Source organism: Perna viridis, chromosome 7, assembly GCF_037379345.1.
Source record: "Perna viridis isolate PV_CMFRI_1.1 ecotype Kerala chromosome 7, ASM3737934v1, whole genome shotgun sequence".
Classification (NCBI taxonomy): domain Eukaryota; kingdom Metazoa; phylum Mollusca; class Bivalvia; order Mytilida; family Mytilidae; genus Perna; species Perna viridis.
The window spans coordinates 20,069,605-20,087,573 of NC_142451.1; the positions used below are offsets into that span (position 1 = coordinate 20,069,605).

General features: G+C 34.2%; 1 protein-coding gene across 5 annotated transcripts in view; it reads left to right on the forward strand.

The window, feature by feature from the left end:
- Nucleotides 1–17,969, forward strand: part of LOC148611721 (uncharacterized) — a 41,631-nt gene that overhangs the window by 14,633 nt on the left and 9,029 nt on the right. For 3 of the 5 annotated variants that reach the window (XM_088592547.1, XM_088592548.1, XM_088592549.1), the window contains exons 3-6: nucleotides 76–7,485; nucleotides 7,808–7,943; nucleotides 16,196–16,338; nucleotides 17,540–17,604. In XM_088592547.1, coding sequence (XP_088448673.1) covers nucleotides 76–7,485; nucleotides 7,808–7,943; nucleotides 16,196–16,338; nucleotides 17,540–17,604 — 7,754 coding nt within the window. Of the gene's footprint in view, nucleotides 1–75; nucleotides 7,486–7,807; nucleotides 7,944–16,166; nucleotides 16,339–17,539; nucleotides 17,605–17,969 lie in introns of those variants that run through there. The other 2 variants (XM_088592551.1, XM_088592550.1) reach the window with 2 other exon arrangements.

The following is a 17,969-nucleotide window of genomic DNA, read 5'->3' on the forward strand; positions in this document are numbered from 1 at the left end:
CAGTCTGTAACTATATTATGCCAACCCAAAACTATGTGAAATGTTTTATCTTTCTTCTGCCAACAACATATGTAGAATATAGAACTTCAAGTACCACAGGAGCAATTACAATATCGAGTATCACAGAAACACCTGCAATATCAAGTACTAATGACGAAACAACAATGCAAACTACCACTGCAGAACGTACCTCTTCAAGTAAAACAAAACAAACTACAATATCAATATCGACTACCACACAAAAACCAACAATATCAGGTACAGTTGACGAAACAACAATGCGAACTACCACTGCAGAACCTACATCTTCAAGTACAAGAGAAACAACTACAATATCGAGTACCACAGGAACACAATCAATATCAGGTACAGTTGACGAAACAACAACGCCAACTACAACTGCAGAACCTACCCCTTCAAGTAAAACAAAAATAACTACAATATCGACTACAGGAGAAACATCAACACTATTAGGCACAACGGAGGAATCAACATCGCCATTTACAACTGCAGTATCCACAACATTAAGACCAGCAGAAACGACTACTATATCGAGTACCATAGAACCACATACAATAACAGGAACACATGACAAAATTACAACGCTTACTATAATTGTAGAATCCAGAACGTCAGGTAACAATGAAGCAACTACTATTGCGAGTACCACAGAAAAACAAAAAAAATCAGAAAATACTGACAAAACCACAATGCCAACGACAACTGCAGAACCTACAGTATCATTTACTACAAAATCACCCATATTATCGAGTACAACAGAAACACTTACATTATCAGATACAACTGATGAAACAACAACGGCATCTTCAACTTTTGAACACACAAAATCAAGTTCCTCGGAAACAACTACAATATCGAGTACCAAAAAATCACCTTCAATATCAGGTGCAACTGAAGAATCAACAACGACAACTGCAACAGCAGAGTTTACAACATCATTTATTACAGAATCATCCATATTATCGAGCACCACAGGAACACCAACTTTATCAGATACAATTGACGAAACTACAATACCATCTACAACTGTTGAGCCCTCAACATCAAGTTCCTGGGAAACAAATACAATAGCGAGTACCACTGAAGCACCAAAAATAACACGTACAACTGACGAAACGACCACGCCATCTACAACTATAGAACTTACATTATCAAATACCACAGAATCAAATATATTATCGAGTACCACAAAAACACTAATAATAGCAAGTACAACTGATGGAACAACAACGCCTACAACAAGTGAAAAACCTATATCATCAAGTACAATAGAATCAACCACACTATCGAGTACTACGGGAACAGCAACAATATCAGGTACAACTATCGAAATGCAATCAACATTCGAACAACCAACATCATCAAGTTCTTCTGATAGAAATTCAAAAACGGACACCTTAAAAACAACAACGATATTAGGTACAACAGACAAAACAACACCAACTGTAAAATTCACAACAATAAGAACCATAGAAACAACTAAAATATCAAGTACCACAGAAACACCAACAATATCAAGTACCACAGAAACACCAACAAAATCAGGTACAACTGACGAAACTTCAACGCCATCTTCCACTGTAGAACCTGTGATATCAAGTTTCTCTAAAACCATTTCAATATTGACTACCAAAGAAACACAAACAAAAGCAGCTTCAACTGACGAAACAACCACGCCAAATACTACAGCAGAACATACATCTTCAAATACAACAAAAACATTTTTAATGTCAGGTACCACAGAATTACCAACAATATCAGGAACTTCTAAAGAAAAAGCAACGCAAACTACAACGGCAGAAACTACATTATCATTTACCGTAAAATTAACTTCATTTTCGAGTACATCAGAAATTCCAACAGTATCAGGTTCTCCTGACGAAACGTCAACACCAATTACAACGGTTGAATTCTCAACAGCGAGTTCCTCTCAAACAACTACAATATCAAGTACCACAGAAACACCAACAATACCAAGTACCACAGAAACACCAACAATATCAGGTACAACTGACGAAACTTCAACTCCATCTTCAACTGTAGAACCTGCAATATCAAGTTTCTCTAAAACCATTTCAGTTTTGAGTACCACAGAAACACGAACAGAAGCAGCTTCGACTGACGTAGCACCCACGCCAACTACAACAGTAGAAAATACATCTTCAAATACAACGGAAACATTTTTAATGTCAAGTACCACTGAATCACCTACAATATCAGGAACTTCTAAAGAAAAAGCAACTCGAACTACAACTGTGGAACCCCCATCATCATATAATACTGAATCAACTTTATTATCAAGTACCACCGAATCATCTACAATGTCAGGAACTTCTAAAGAAAAAGCAACGCGAACTACAACTGTGGAACCCCCATCATCATATACCACAGAATCAACTTTATTATCGAGTACATCAGAAAAACCAACAATATCAGGTACTACTGAAGAAACTACAACACCTTCTACAACCGTTGAATCTCCAACAACAAGTTCCTTAAAAACAACTACAATATCGATTACGAAAGAGACACCTAAACTAACAAGAACTGCTGAAGAAACAGCCACACAAACAACATCTGTAGAACCTAAATCATCAAATACCATAGCTTCAGAACCTACATCTTCAAGTCCAGAACAAATTACTGCAATATCGAATACCACAGAAACATCTACAACATCTGGCTCAACTGACGAAACAACAACGCAATTAACATCCGTACAACCCATTTCATCAACTAGTACCTCTCAAACAACTACGAGTACCTCAGAAACATCAACAAAAGCAGGAACAACTATCATCTCGTCAACCCCATCGACAAATGAAGAATCCATAATATCAAGTACAATAGAAACAATTACCATATCGTTATCCACAAAAACACCTTTAATACCACGAACAACCGACGAAGCAGTGACGCCAACCACACATGTAGAACACAGAACATCAAATACCACAAAAACAACTACAATATCGAGTACTACAGACACACCAACAGTATCAGTTACAACTGACGAAACAACAACGCCAACTACAACTGCCTCACCAAGTCCCAAAGAATCAACAAAACTATCATATTCAACCGACGAAGCAAAACTCATAACAACAACTGCAGAACCTGCAATATCAAGTTTCTCTAAAACCATTTCAATTTTGAGTACCAAAGAAACACCAACAAAAGCAGCTTCAACTGAATCCACCACGGCAACTACAACAGCAGAGCATACATCTTCAAGTTCAACAGATACATTTGTAAAGTCGAGTACCACAGAATCATCTGCAAAATCCGGAACTCCTAAAACAAAATCAATCCAAACTACAACTGTGGAACCTACATCATCATATAGAACTGAATCAACTTTATTATCGAGTACCACAGAAACACCAACAATATCAGATTCACCTTACGAAACTACAACGCCATCTACAACTGTAGAATCTGCAACATCAAGTTTCTCTAAAATCACTTCAATTTCAAGTACCAAAGAAACACCAACAATGACAGTTACAACTGACGAAAAAACCACGACAATTATAACTGCCGACCATACATCTTCAAGTACAACAGAAACAACAACAGAATCTATTTCCTCGGAAACACCTGTATCAAAAGAAACTACTGAAGAAACAACCACGCGAACATCTGTAGAACCTACACTATCAAAATCCTCAGATTCAACTTTATTATCAAGTACCACAGAAACTGCAACAATATCATATACAGCTGACAAAACAACAACGTTAACTACAACTGAAGAATCCACAACATCAAGTTCCACAGGAATAACTACCACATGGAGTTCAACAGGTTCACCTACGATATCAGGTTCAACTGACGAAACAACAACGCAATCAACATTCATACAACCCACTTCACGAAGTTCCTCTCAAACAACAACTACGATATTGAGTACTGCAGAATCACCTGCATTATCAGGTACCTCTAAGGAAAAAACAACTACAAATGCAAAACATACATCATTTTATACCGCAAAATTAACTCCATTTTCGAGTACATTAGAAACTCCAACAGTATCAGGTTCTACTGACGAAACTTCAACACCAATTACAACGGTAAAATTCTCAACAACGAGTTCCTCTCAAACAACTACATTATCAAGTATCACGGAAACTCCAAAAATATCAGATAAAACTGACAAAACGAAACCCATAACAACAACTGCCTCACCAAGTCCCACAGAATCAACAAAAATATCAGGTTCAACCGACGAAACGAAACCCATAACAACAACTGCAGAACATGCAATATCAAGTTTCTCTAAAACCATTTCAATTTTGAGTACCAAAGAAACACCAACAAAAGCAGCCTCAACTGACGAAACAACCACGCTAACTACAACAGCAGAACATACATCTTCAAAAACAACACAAACATCTGTAATGTCGAATTCCACAGAATCATCTACAATATCAGGAACTTCTAAAGAAAAAACAACGCCAACTACAACTGTAGAACCTACATCATCATATACCACAATATCAAATTTATTATCGAGTACATCAGAAAAACCAATAATATCAGGTACTACTGAAGAAACTACAGCACCATCTACAACCGTTGAATCTCCAACAACAAATTCCTTTAAAACAACTACAATATCGATTACCACAGAGACACCTAAAATAGCAGGAACTACTGAAGAAACAACCACGCCAACAACATCTGTAGAACCCAAATCATCAAATACCATAGCTTCAGAACCTACATCTTCAAGTCCAGAACAAATTACTGCAATATCGAATACCACAGAAACATCTGCAATATCTAGCTCAACTGACGAAACAACAACGCAATCAACATCCCTACGACCCATTTCATCAACTAGCACCTCTCAAACAACTACAATATCGAGCACCTCAGAAACAACAACAAAAGCAGGAAAAACTATCATCTCGTCAACCCCATTGACAAATGAAGAATCCATAATATCAAGTACAATGGAAACAATTACCATATCGATATTCACAAAAACACCTTCAATCCCGCAAACAACTGACACAACAACGACGCCAACCACACAGGTAGAACCTGGAACATCAAGTACCACCAAAACAACTACAATATCGAGCACTTCAGACACACCAACAGTATCAGTTACAACTGACGAAACAACAAAGCCAACTACAACTGCCTCACCAAGTCCCACAGAATCAACAAAACTATTATATTCAACCGACGAAGCGAAACTCATAACAACAACTGCAGAACCTGCAATATCAAGTTTCTCTAAAACCATTTCAATTTTGAGTACCAAAGAAACACCAACAATAGCAGATTCAACTGACGAAACAACCACGCCAACTACAACAGCAGAGCATACATCTTCAAGTTCAACAGAAACATTTGTAATGTTGAGTACCAGTGAATCACCTGCACAATCCGGAAATTCTATAGAGAAAGCAATGCAAACTACAACTGTGGAACCTACATCATCATATAAAACTGAATCAACTTTATTATCGAGTACCACAGAAACACCAACAATATCAGATTCACCTTACGAAATTACAACACCATCTACAAGTGTAGAATCTGCAACATCAAGTTTCTCTCTAACCACTTCAATTTCGAGTACCAAAGAAACACCAACAACGGCAGCTACAACTGACGAAACAATCACACCAACTTTAACTGCCGACCATACATCTTCAAGTACAACAGAAACAACAACAGAATCTATTTCCTCGGAAACACCTGTATCAAAAGAAACTACTGAAGAAACAACCACGCGAACATCTGTAGAACCTACACTATCAAAAACATCAGATTCAAGTTCATTATCGAGTACCACAGAATCTTCAACCATATCATATACAGCTGACAAAACAACAACGTCAACTACAACTGCAGAATCCACAACATCAAGTTCCGCAGGAATAACTACCATACGGGGTTCAACAGAGTCACCTACAATATCAGGTTCAACTGACGAAACAACAACGCAATCAACATCAATACAACCCACATCACCAAGTACCTCTCAAACAATTACAATATTGAGTACTGAAGAAACACCTACATTATCAGGAACTTTTACGGAAAAAGCAACTCCTACTACAAATGCAAAACATACATCATCATATACCACAGAATTAACTTTTTTTTCGAGTACATCAGAAACTCCAACAGCATCAGGTTGTACTGACGAAACTTCAACACCAATTACAACGGTTGAATTTTCAACAACGAGTTCCTCTCAAACAACTACAATATCAAATACCACAGAAACATCAACAGTATCAGGTACAACTGACAAAATTTCAACGCCATCTTCAACCGCAGAACCTGAAATATCAAGTTTCTCTAAAACCATTTCAATTTTGAGTACCAAAGAAACACCAACAAAAGCAGCTTCAACTGACGAAACAACCAGGCCAACTACAACCGCAGAAAATACATCTTCAAATACAACAGAAACATCTGTAATGTCGAGTACCACAGATTCATCTACAATATCAGGCACTTCTAAAGAAAAAACAACGCCAGCTACAACTGCAGAACCTTCATCATCATATACCACAAAATCAACTTTATTATCGAGTACATCAGAAAAACCAACAATATCAGGTACTACTGAAGAAACTACAACACCTTCTACAACCGTTGAATCTCCAACAACAAATTCCTTAAAAACAACTACAAGATCGATTACAACAGAGACACTTAAAATAACAGGAACTACTGAAGAAACAGCCATCTCAACAACATCTGTAGAACCTGTATCATCAAATACCATAGCTTCAGAACCTACATCTTCAAGTCCAGAACAAATTACTGCAATATCGAATACCACAGAAACATCTACAATATCTGGCTCAACTGACGAAACAACAACGCAATCATCATCCCTACAACCCATTTCGTCATCAAGTACCTCTCAAACAACTACAATATCGAGTATCCCAGAAACATCAACAAAAGCAGGAACAACTATCGACTCATCAACGTCATCGACAAATGAAGAATCCATAATATCAAGTACAATAGAAACAATTACCATATCGATATCCACAAAAACACCTTCAATACCACAAACAACTGACAAAACAACGACGCCAACCACACAGGTAGAACCTGGAACATCAAATACCACCAAAACAACTACAATATCGAGCACTTCAGACACACCAACAGTATCAGTTACAACTGACGAAACAACAAAGCCAACTACAACTGCCTCACCAAGTCCCACAGAATCAACAAAAATATCAGATTCAACCGACGAAGCGAAACTCATAACAACAACTGCAGAACCTGCAATATCAAGTTTCTCTAAACCCATTTCAATTTTGAGTACCAAAGAAACACCAACAATAGCAGATTCAACTGACGAAACAACCACGCCAACTACAACAGCAGAGCATACATCTTCAAGTTCAACAGAAACATTTGTAATATCGAGTACCACAGAATCACATAGTTTTGAAGAAATCACGTCAATGGGTATGCTTAATTATATGAGATGTGCTTATGTAATATTATCGTACTAGATACTTTGGATTAATTTACATACTCATAGCCTTAAAAATTACAGACCTTATATATTTTTTTCTTTCTTTCTTTCTTTTTTGTGTTAATCATAATAGTTATTTCTAGATGAATAAAAACATCTCGGTTCGGTAAGGTGGTTTTTTTTTCTTCTTTTGTACTTGCTTTAGTCTGGATGAAATATTTCTGTTAAATTGGCAAACAATTATTACAACTTATCAATGTAATAGAAAATTTGAAAAGAAACATAGTTCTAATTTTAGTTTTTGAATTTTAGATACTTCAAACCTTGGATTGTATGTTGGCGTACCATTGTTAGTCTTGGTATCAATTTCAATTGGATTGATTATATTCGTGAAAATACGAAAAAAGAAACACGAACTGGTTCAACGTGACAACATCAGTTTTCAGAGGTATTGAGCTCCCTTAAAATATTTGTTTGGCAAGGCATGCTTGAAAATTTATATTACCCTGTTTCTAATCTACATGCGTCACTTTTAAATTGCTTTACCGCTGTTTTGGAACCGCAATCACAATTATATGTTATATTATATAACATAATTAAACGAAAAGGTAGATTTCAAAAGTATACCTTGTTCACTCTCCAAGTTCATTCATTTTTACTGTTTGCTGGAATATTATGTCACCACAAATTCGTGGTGTAACACCTATTTATTCATTTATTGTGTCATTAGTTTTACTTACATTTCGAAATTGATCATTACCAGCGGTAAAATGTATTACAGTACCTGTATCGGATAAACTTCCCATTTTATAGAATATGGAGCAATGGCGGATGGGGAATGAGAAAATGGGGCATCGGGAATGGGCCAATGGGGAATGGGGTGTAGGGAATTTGTCATTAGTTTTACTTACGTTTCGAAATTGATCATTATCAGCGATAAATTGTATTACAGTACCTGTATGGAATAAACTTCCCATTTTATGGGGTATTGGGCAATGGGGCATGGGGAATGGGAAATGGGGGATGGTGAATATGAATCGGGCAATGTAGAATGGGGCAAGGGAATAATTTTGATTAGTCAATCGAAAAAAATTTCTTTTGCCTTGTTCTGCAGGTAATGTACCTATCATATTTCTATTGAAAAAGTTGAAAAAAAACTTTTTAAAAAATATTTTTTAATGATTACAGGTATCAATAAATTCATTATTCATTGACATTTTAAAAATATTTTGTACAGTTGTGCAATATTTGATTTTTTGTCATTATAGATTAAAACTGTTCGCCCTGATACGATTTCGAAAATAATATTGTGCCACAGATACTCCCATGATTAAAATATTGACATATTTTACAAATTGAACAATAAAAACAAGATATTTGTTTTAAATTGAAAATGTTGAAAAGTGCATTTCGTCACTACCGTCTCTTCATAAACTGCAAAATCAATCATAAAAAAAGAGAGACGATATATTGTTCTATAACAAATGAATGTGTAAACGTTTGGACCATACACTCGGTGACAATTTGACTAGTAATATTATTACATTTTTTTAAAAGTAATACAGGATATGAAATTAAAAATACAATTTGAATTGTATAGTTAAATTAAGTCCAAAATGTTCTACAATTCAGTTAAATGAAAATAAGAAACTGCCCTGGTACAATAAGAAACATACCTATGTAGGACTGTAGGTCAGAAGAATTTAAATTCTATTCAAATGACCTGGCATCACAATGAAAGTTACACTGTAATTCCCTGCAAAATACATCTACAAAGTGTATGTTTTGCAGTATATGTTTGTCTTCAAAAATAAAAAAAAAAGTAAAATCCCATAACCTAGTACAATACGTCCTATATGGCAGCTTTATATGACTGCAGGGTTTACCTTTTAAAAAGGGGCAGATATAGACATACTATTCAAGATTGATGCAGCTTTGAATTTTGATTGCATTGACACAGGATGAGAGTTACACCACAATCAACGGAGCCTTTTTTACCTTATTTGGTTCAAATTAATTTGAAACTTTCCATCGGGGAAAGGGCACATTGTGGTACAATTTCAAAGAGATCAATTTTGTTTTACTCAAATTTTCAACCATACATCAGTGAAATGCTTGTTATTTACCCCTCGTCATTAATCAGATAAAGTCAAAAACACCAAAATGGCACCTTGTAGTACAATCTCAAAAGATAAATATACTTGCACCTGGTATTTCAAGAAAATATTTAATAATTTGAAAAAAAAAATCAATTTCAGAAACGCTTTTGAAAACCAGCACCCATACCTCATATTATTTGTATATATAACTACTCATATAATGTGAGAGGTTGGAATTCCGTTCCTCAGTACCCTAACTAAGTCAGAAATTACTTGCCAGACAACCACCATCACACCCCCTACCAAAAAGTTTTTCTTTGTGATTGTGAAAATAAAGTAATTAAAAAGTCTGCCGACTGTCTTTCAGAGAAAAAATAAAGCCAAAGATGTTTTTTTTTTTTCTATCCTAGATGGAAAAAACTAAGAGTTCGAAATGTTGTTTATAGAATCGATTTTAAACCCACACGTATGGCGAGAATGTGCTCTTGGTCGTGAATAGTCCCTTTTGGGATTCGGCCCTTGAGATATTTTTGTTTGCTTAACAAACACCGTCAAAACAAAAACGGAAATATCTCAAGCGGGCAATCTCAAAATGGATTAGCTCGTGTAATTACAAATACCACATAAGAACAATCAGCTAATGGTCAGTGTCACTTATATCGTGTAATTGATTGGCTAACAGTGTGTTACGAAAGATTTGGGTGATTTTAGTGGTTTTTATCTAAAAAGACAGTCAAATTATTTGCTAGAAGCAACGATATCATAGCATTATATCGCACGAAATTAAGAATATAACGGATATACGGAAATTGCAATCTTTTTCAACTTTTTTGTCATAGTGTTATTAAAATATAAGACAACGTAGAAAATTTCAAGGGTTTGCACTCATTCAATTTGCAAAAATATCTCATTTTTAAGAATTTGATCTGAAATATATGTATAACAGCTATCAACATAATTCTCATATTTACAATTTTAACATTTCACACAACAGTTTTAGATGGATAGGTATATTAAAAGAATTTGCACTTATATACTTTGCAAAAATATGTCATTTTGAGGATGTTGAACTAAAATATAAGTGTCACAACCACCAAGCGGATACTAATATTGCCATTTTTAAATATTTAAAACAATAATTGTATACCATTACTGAAAATAAAACTATTCGCATCATATAATTTGTAGGAATATGTCATTTTTTAGAAATTGGACTGAAATAAATGTGTTGCAGTCATGACAACATATGATGCTTATTTTGACATTTTTTACATTTTAGAAATATTTTGTTTGCACCCGTGTAATTTACAGAAGTATTTTTTTGTGGAACGCAACAGTGTTACGGTGTTTTCCATAACATTTAAACAGAAATCCTGTACAATTTTAATATGTTTCAACCTCTCAATAAATCCTTTATTTGACATTTTTCATACAAAAACTATATATGTACATATTCTACGATATCAGTCCATCGATTCTTTATGAAACATGTCAACGTTCCTTAAATAGAAACGAATCATGTGACCAAGGACATGTCTTCTTCATACAGTACCAGAAACATCAAAAGTCCGGGAGGAAGCCGACTACAGCCCATTATGAAATTTAACAGACATTTTAAGTTACTTTATACTATCCAAAAAGTGCCATGACTAATTTACCTGAGATCGTTAACACATTTAAATTTTGGTCCAAAGCTTTGTTTTCCAAAATTTCATCAAGATTTCGCACTTCATTTGCTTTTTTCGATGTGTTAAAAGATAAGGTTAATTAGTCACAGCAATTTTAAAAAAAATTAAATATACGCTATCAATCCCACTATCAATCTAGTGAGTCTATTTAGCTTTTCCTCCTGGACTTCTAGATCAAAATTGAGTGGTATCCTTTAATTATTTCATTTCGTAATGGATGACGTAAATAAAAAAGTTCAAGAGAATGACAATAGTAATGTAATATCAAAATCGGACTACGGAAGAGAATAGAAAAGACATTTTGCATTGTACTGATAACGACATGATGTTGCCTGGCAAGAAAATATGGACATGGCACTACTGGTTAATTAATAAATTTAAATTTTAAAACACTTTTGTTCTCTCTCATTTTATTAAAATGCAAATTTAAAACAATATAATTTTAATGAACTAATCATGAAATAAAATAATCTTCAACATTACAATGTCGAGACTACTTTTTTCGCAGGGACTGTACAAATACCAATCCACAAGCACTCAGACACTCGAGGACAGGATATAGTTATTTATTTACTTTTTTAACTTTGTGGAAAAAAATTCCGAGTTTTTATTCATTGAACACATAAAAGCCTTAGAACGCATGTCTAACCCGTTTTTTTCTGTAATATTAGCATTTTTAACGAGTACATGTACGGTAAAAAAACATTGATAGGAGAATGATAATTGCTGCAAACTATAAAGCGACTCATAAGTAACATATCTTAATATCACCAGCATTATCTTTAATGATACAATTTATATAAAAAGCACAATTGAAGAAAAGAACATAATGTAAATTGGAAAGTAAAGCCGATTTTACATCCTGCATTTTAATTTTAGTAAGTTGTCGGGGTTTGCTTTGCGAAACCTAAGTTTGGTGGTTCTGTCCTCTGAATCACGCAGTAATAAATTAGAAGGGGACGCAGGAGACGGGACATTCGCGGCCCCCTTTTTTAAAATTGTATATTTTAGTACGAAAACACTGAGTTTAGTTTAGGCACTTACAGCGCGTATACGCACTATCCATTCAAACACTAAATGAACTTTGAATTTTCTGACTGTGCCATCTGTAACACAATTAGCATGTTATTTTGTCTATGTAAGTCTTTGTTTAGTTCTGATATTTCGCATTTTGATCATTTAAAGCTAGCTTTCTGTATTATGTTTCCTTTCTTGCGGTCAGACAGTTAATGTTTAACTATAATTTAGAAGCCATTTCATCACAACAGAAACATATATCATGTCTATTCTGCAGAATAATGTGTTGGACATACGATCAGGACCAAAAAGACAATAGCATGCGCCTATTCTTCATCTACAACTACAATTATAGTTCTAGTTCTTAAAGATAGCCATAACATTCATTGCTATTCCTGTCAAATGCATAATTGATAACAAATAACCGCATATGTGACACATTTTTGTACTCTCAACCACTTTAGCCAATTACAGGTACATCAACCGTATTATGTTCTACATTTTCTCGGCAAGGTGCTTTGATAAGTTGTTGTTTATGTCTAAATCAATACAAACTTGGAAGAGATAATGTTTCTACGAGTTGTTTTTGTAAAGAAAATACAAATGAAAGTATCTTTTTGTTTAAGACCTGCCCATTCACAATAAAAAAAACTAAGTATGTAAAAGGTTCTGATAAAAACAAATGATTTTTTGTTACTTTGAACTGTAAATTCTCACAATCTCCAAGAAATATTTCATTATTTGAATTGCTAAGGAGAAAACCTCGAAACAAGGGAATGGTGTAAGGCTCACTTGAAAAATTTGAAAATTGAAAAATAGTAATTATTTTACCTTAGAATTCATTATTTTACTTCAAGAGTTAATTATTTTCGTTAACGTTTTTGCAATACACACCGCTTTGGTAACAACAGGGTTTAGTTACTCGATTGAGACTACGTTTGAAAACCATGCATGTACATATGTTACACTACTTGATTGACCTGTAATATCTGTAATAATTTTATTTCTGAATCCAGGTTCCTTTTAGAATACGGCAATTGAATTTAAGAATTAAAGCAAATAATCTTTATGTTGACCATATTTTCAAAGCAAACATTCTGTTTATTTTTGTCAATGTATGTATCTACATGTACATGTATGTTTTATACATTATTAGTAATTGTCTATGTATACATTGTAAGTACTAATATCTACTTTACAATTGGCTCTTTCACTCAATTTCTCCCCACATTTTATCTTATTATAAGCACAGAGATTTCTTTCTTGGTGTTCATTAACAGGAAATGTTGGTATACTTCATATGTCATTCATGTACATGTCTATCCACACATATATATCCTTGTTATTATATGGGTCAAGACAACTCTCCAGAGTATCAAGTAGCCATTATTTTTTTTTATTCTTTCATGATAGATAATTGGTGGTATGAGCTGGAACCCAACAAAACCTTTGGTAACATGTAAAAGAAATATAATGAATCACTTTTTTACTTTTAATAGTATGCATTTATCAAATGAGGATCACATTTTTACATATAATGTTCAGATTTGTAAGGTTTTGCAGAAAATGTTACAAAAACATACAGATCTATTTTTTCTATTTGTATGTGATAGTTGACAAGATATTACATATACTCACAAATAAAACATGTCCTTATGTTTTTTTTTCTCTGGCTGTCTTATGACTTAAACCTGAACTACTATTTTGAGAAAAACTGAATAATATTTTGCCAGTTTAAAAAAAAATTGAAAAAAAATCATTCCTCAAGAATTCTACAAGCAATTTCATACTTTGTACTAAACATTTATTCATTACTCATGCATTCTACATGCCATTTCATATCCAGCACTATACATATATCCATTCCTCTTGCATTCTACATGCCATTTCATACCCTGTGCTACACAGAAATTTATTCCTCATGCGTTCAACTTGCATTTTTTTTACTCTCTACTGCAATATATAAATTCATTCCTCATGCATTCTACATGCAGATTCATGCTTAGTACTGCACATAAATTCATTACTCAGGCATTCTACATGTGATTTCATACCCTGTACTACAAATAAATTCATTCCTCATGCATTCAACATGATTTTTTGTTACTCTCTACTGCACATAAATTCATTCTTACCGCATTCTACATGCAATTTCATACTTAGTACTGCACATACATTCATTTCTCATGCATTCTACATGCCATTTCATACCATGTGCTACACAGAAATTTATTCCTCATGCATTCAACATGCAATTTTCTTTACTTTCTACTGCACATAAATTCATTCCTCATGCATTCTACATGCATATTCATGCTTAGTACTGCACATAAATTCATTCCTAAGGCATTCTACATGCAGTTTCATACTTAGTACTGCACATAAATTCATTCCTCATGCATTCTACCTGCCATTTTATACCATGTGTTGCACAGAAATATATTCTCATGCATTCAACATGCAATATTTTACTCTCTACTGCACATATATTTGTTTTCTTTATGCATGTAGCATGCAATTTTGTACTCTCTAATGCACATGCATTAATTCCTCAAGCATTCTACATGCAATTTCATACTTAGTACTGCACATAAATTCATTCCTCATTCATTGTACATGCATTTTTATGCATGAAGTTGCATATAGAATGCTTGAGGAATTAATTTCATTTTTTATGTATAAAGTATTAAATAATTCAGATTAAGAGTTCAAAATTATATCAAATCAGGCAGTAGGATAATAAAATGACTTAAGAAGCTGATGTGAAATGCCTTTTTAAACTTTACTCTGTTTATTTAAACAATTATACAGGTCCAACCTAATGCATTATATGTATTTGATAAAACATTTAATTTTTATTTTTCCTTTTCGGAATGGGAAATAGGCATTGGACACCTGGAAATTATGCGATGCAATCAGTGAGAGATAGGGCAATGGGAGAATGGGGATAGGGCTTTTGGGAATTGGGCATGGGGCAATGTGGTATGAGGCATGGGGCAATGGGGTATGGGGCAAGTTGGAAGTTTATCCCATACGGGGACTGAACGTGTATTGGAAGAAGTCTCTGCAAAGCGAAAACTTACTTATTAAATGCATGTCCTTTTTTGTGGAGATATAGTTACTACTGTATACGTACTAATTGTCAAGTTTGTGGATGTTTTAGTATTCTGTGGAGTGAATATATTAGCGGATAGCATTGTTTTAGGTTTCCATCAATATTGGTCGAACAAATTCCGAAGCGTCAGCAGTGAGATGATTCAAACCCATCAAAATCCAAACGCTTGGCCTTGACATGAACACGTGGCCTTGACATGAACACGTGGCCTTGACATAAACACATGACACAACGACGATCTACATACACAATGTAGCGAACCGTATAAAATAGATAACAAATAAAAATAGAGATGGGAAAGAAGACATCACACACAAAAACACTAAAGCACTAGCAACATGACCCCCTTCAAAATCGGGAGTGACATAGGGTGTTCCGCTAGCGACGCCCGTCAAACTGCAAATCAGTATACTCCGGTAATAATCTAGCTCCGCGGTAGATGTGAAACACTATCAACACAAGGGCGAAACCATACAGTTCAATTTAGTATTATAATGTAAACGTAGAAAATAATTTGGAAATTGCAGGAAAAAGTCCGAAATTGACAACATTAGATTAAGGTAATAAAAAATCACAATAAAGCATACGCCGTAATCAATCTATTTTCTCTAGTTTCAATAAAAACTTTAAAATCGAACATTTGAATATGTCTGTCATCTGCAAATATTTTGTGAATTAAATTCAAATTCATCACTAGTATATCCGAGGAGCGAATTGTACAAGTTTTTGAAAGAAGTCTCTATGTCTTTTAGTTCCAATTAAAAAAAAATCTAATATTCAGTGAATACCAGAGATATGGTTTCTTTCATGGGCGAATACCAACTTGCTATTATAATACTTGGAACAGTTTGGGCACTAGATTTGTGTATGATAGGTGGAGTGATGACGAATCGCAGATAGAATATCCAAGATATGCACTTTCCGGTTTGTATTGTAGTCTATCAGTGTATTCATGTTGTCAACATCAAATAATCATATCTTTGAGATGCAAAATAACAAAATTTTATGACCGCTAATTGTTGAATAGTAAATTGGAAACTAGAGTTTACGAAGGCGTCACCATGTTCAAGTGATTGGTTATAATTTTGAAAAAGAGAACATAAAATACTTTGGGAAAATTGCTTGCTGTGTATCATTCTCATATAAAGAATTCGTGCCTGAGATTAGCAAAAACGAAATAACTTTTTGTTTTAGAATCTCAACTGCGGAACAAGTGATTATTTTCTTTTGACGACATGTTTTTATATTATATGCAGTATTTCAAAATCTATGTAATCACATCAAATGGTTCATTTGCGAATCAATGAATATTCGTTAAATGAACTAAATGACGTCTTCTTTCCGATTGGTGGTTTTTTTACGGGTTCTTGTCTATCTTTGCGGATCTCGCACAACCGCCCCTTGCGGCGATTGTATTAGTAAATGTGTGTTAGTAGTTGGCGGTAGCGAAGCCCAGCCTTCGGGATACCTGACCAAAGAACTCATTGAGAGTATGTCCTACTGGCGGCTGGGCTGCTCTGTTGACGCCCTGACCTACTCCCAGATCACACTAGGGTCCGACAGGGTTTCCCCACTCTATTTGTTTGGGAGTACGTCAACGTAAAGATTGTGACGTCTTCATATCTTCAAACAGTACATAACGGTACAACCCCACATTTAGCACCTGCCCACTGTCTTTTTTTTTACCGTCGCTACGAGACAAAACACTCATTTAAAAACTTTTACACGATGATTTAAAGGCTGAGAGGTTTCCAAATTAAAATCAATTATATAAATACACACATTTAACACATACGATGACATAAATATATACATTTAATACAACTTCCATACGGAACAACCGTTATTTTGGCTACGCCAAGGGAAATTTTTGTAAAAAAATGACTGTATTTGTCATATTAGAAAAGAAATTATTCCTTCCGGGGGTAGATTTGTACTCATTTAAACATGGGTTTGGCGTTTATATTCTCATTTATATAATCGAATATAAATGCCTACCCATGTTAAAATGAGTTCAAATCTACCCCTCCTTGATTTTTTTTCTAAAATATAAAACACATTTTGATATTGTCCAGTATTTTCAAAAAAATTGATACTTGAACCAATTTTTAAATTTGATTTTCAGAAAATCCCAAAAAATACACATCGACTTGGGAATATATTTACGATGTTCTTGGAGAAAAAGAAACAGTAAGAATTTTCTATTACACAATAATATTTTAAAACATACATACATACATATTCATTCTGTTTTTTTAATGAGAATAAATAATTACTACAGGAACCTGTACTAATATTCGAATATTATACGTTTGTTTTGCACGACGTACTAGCCTTTATTGACATTTTAATTATTTATTTTTTGGGGTATACTATGTAAGTTTTAGATCGTAACGTTGATGAATTAAGTAAAAGTTTATTTTGCTGAGGGCCATATTGCAATATTTGGATTGGTTGGTGGCCCCAAACATATCTATCTGAATGGAAGGGTAGCTGAGGTCCATTGGTTTCTGTGGACAACAAACCGGTCTATATGTTTTGCAATAATGATGTAA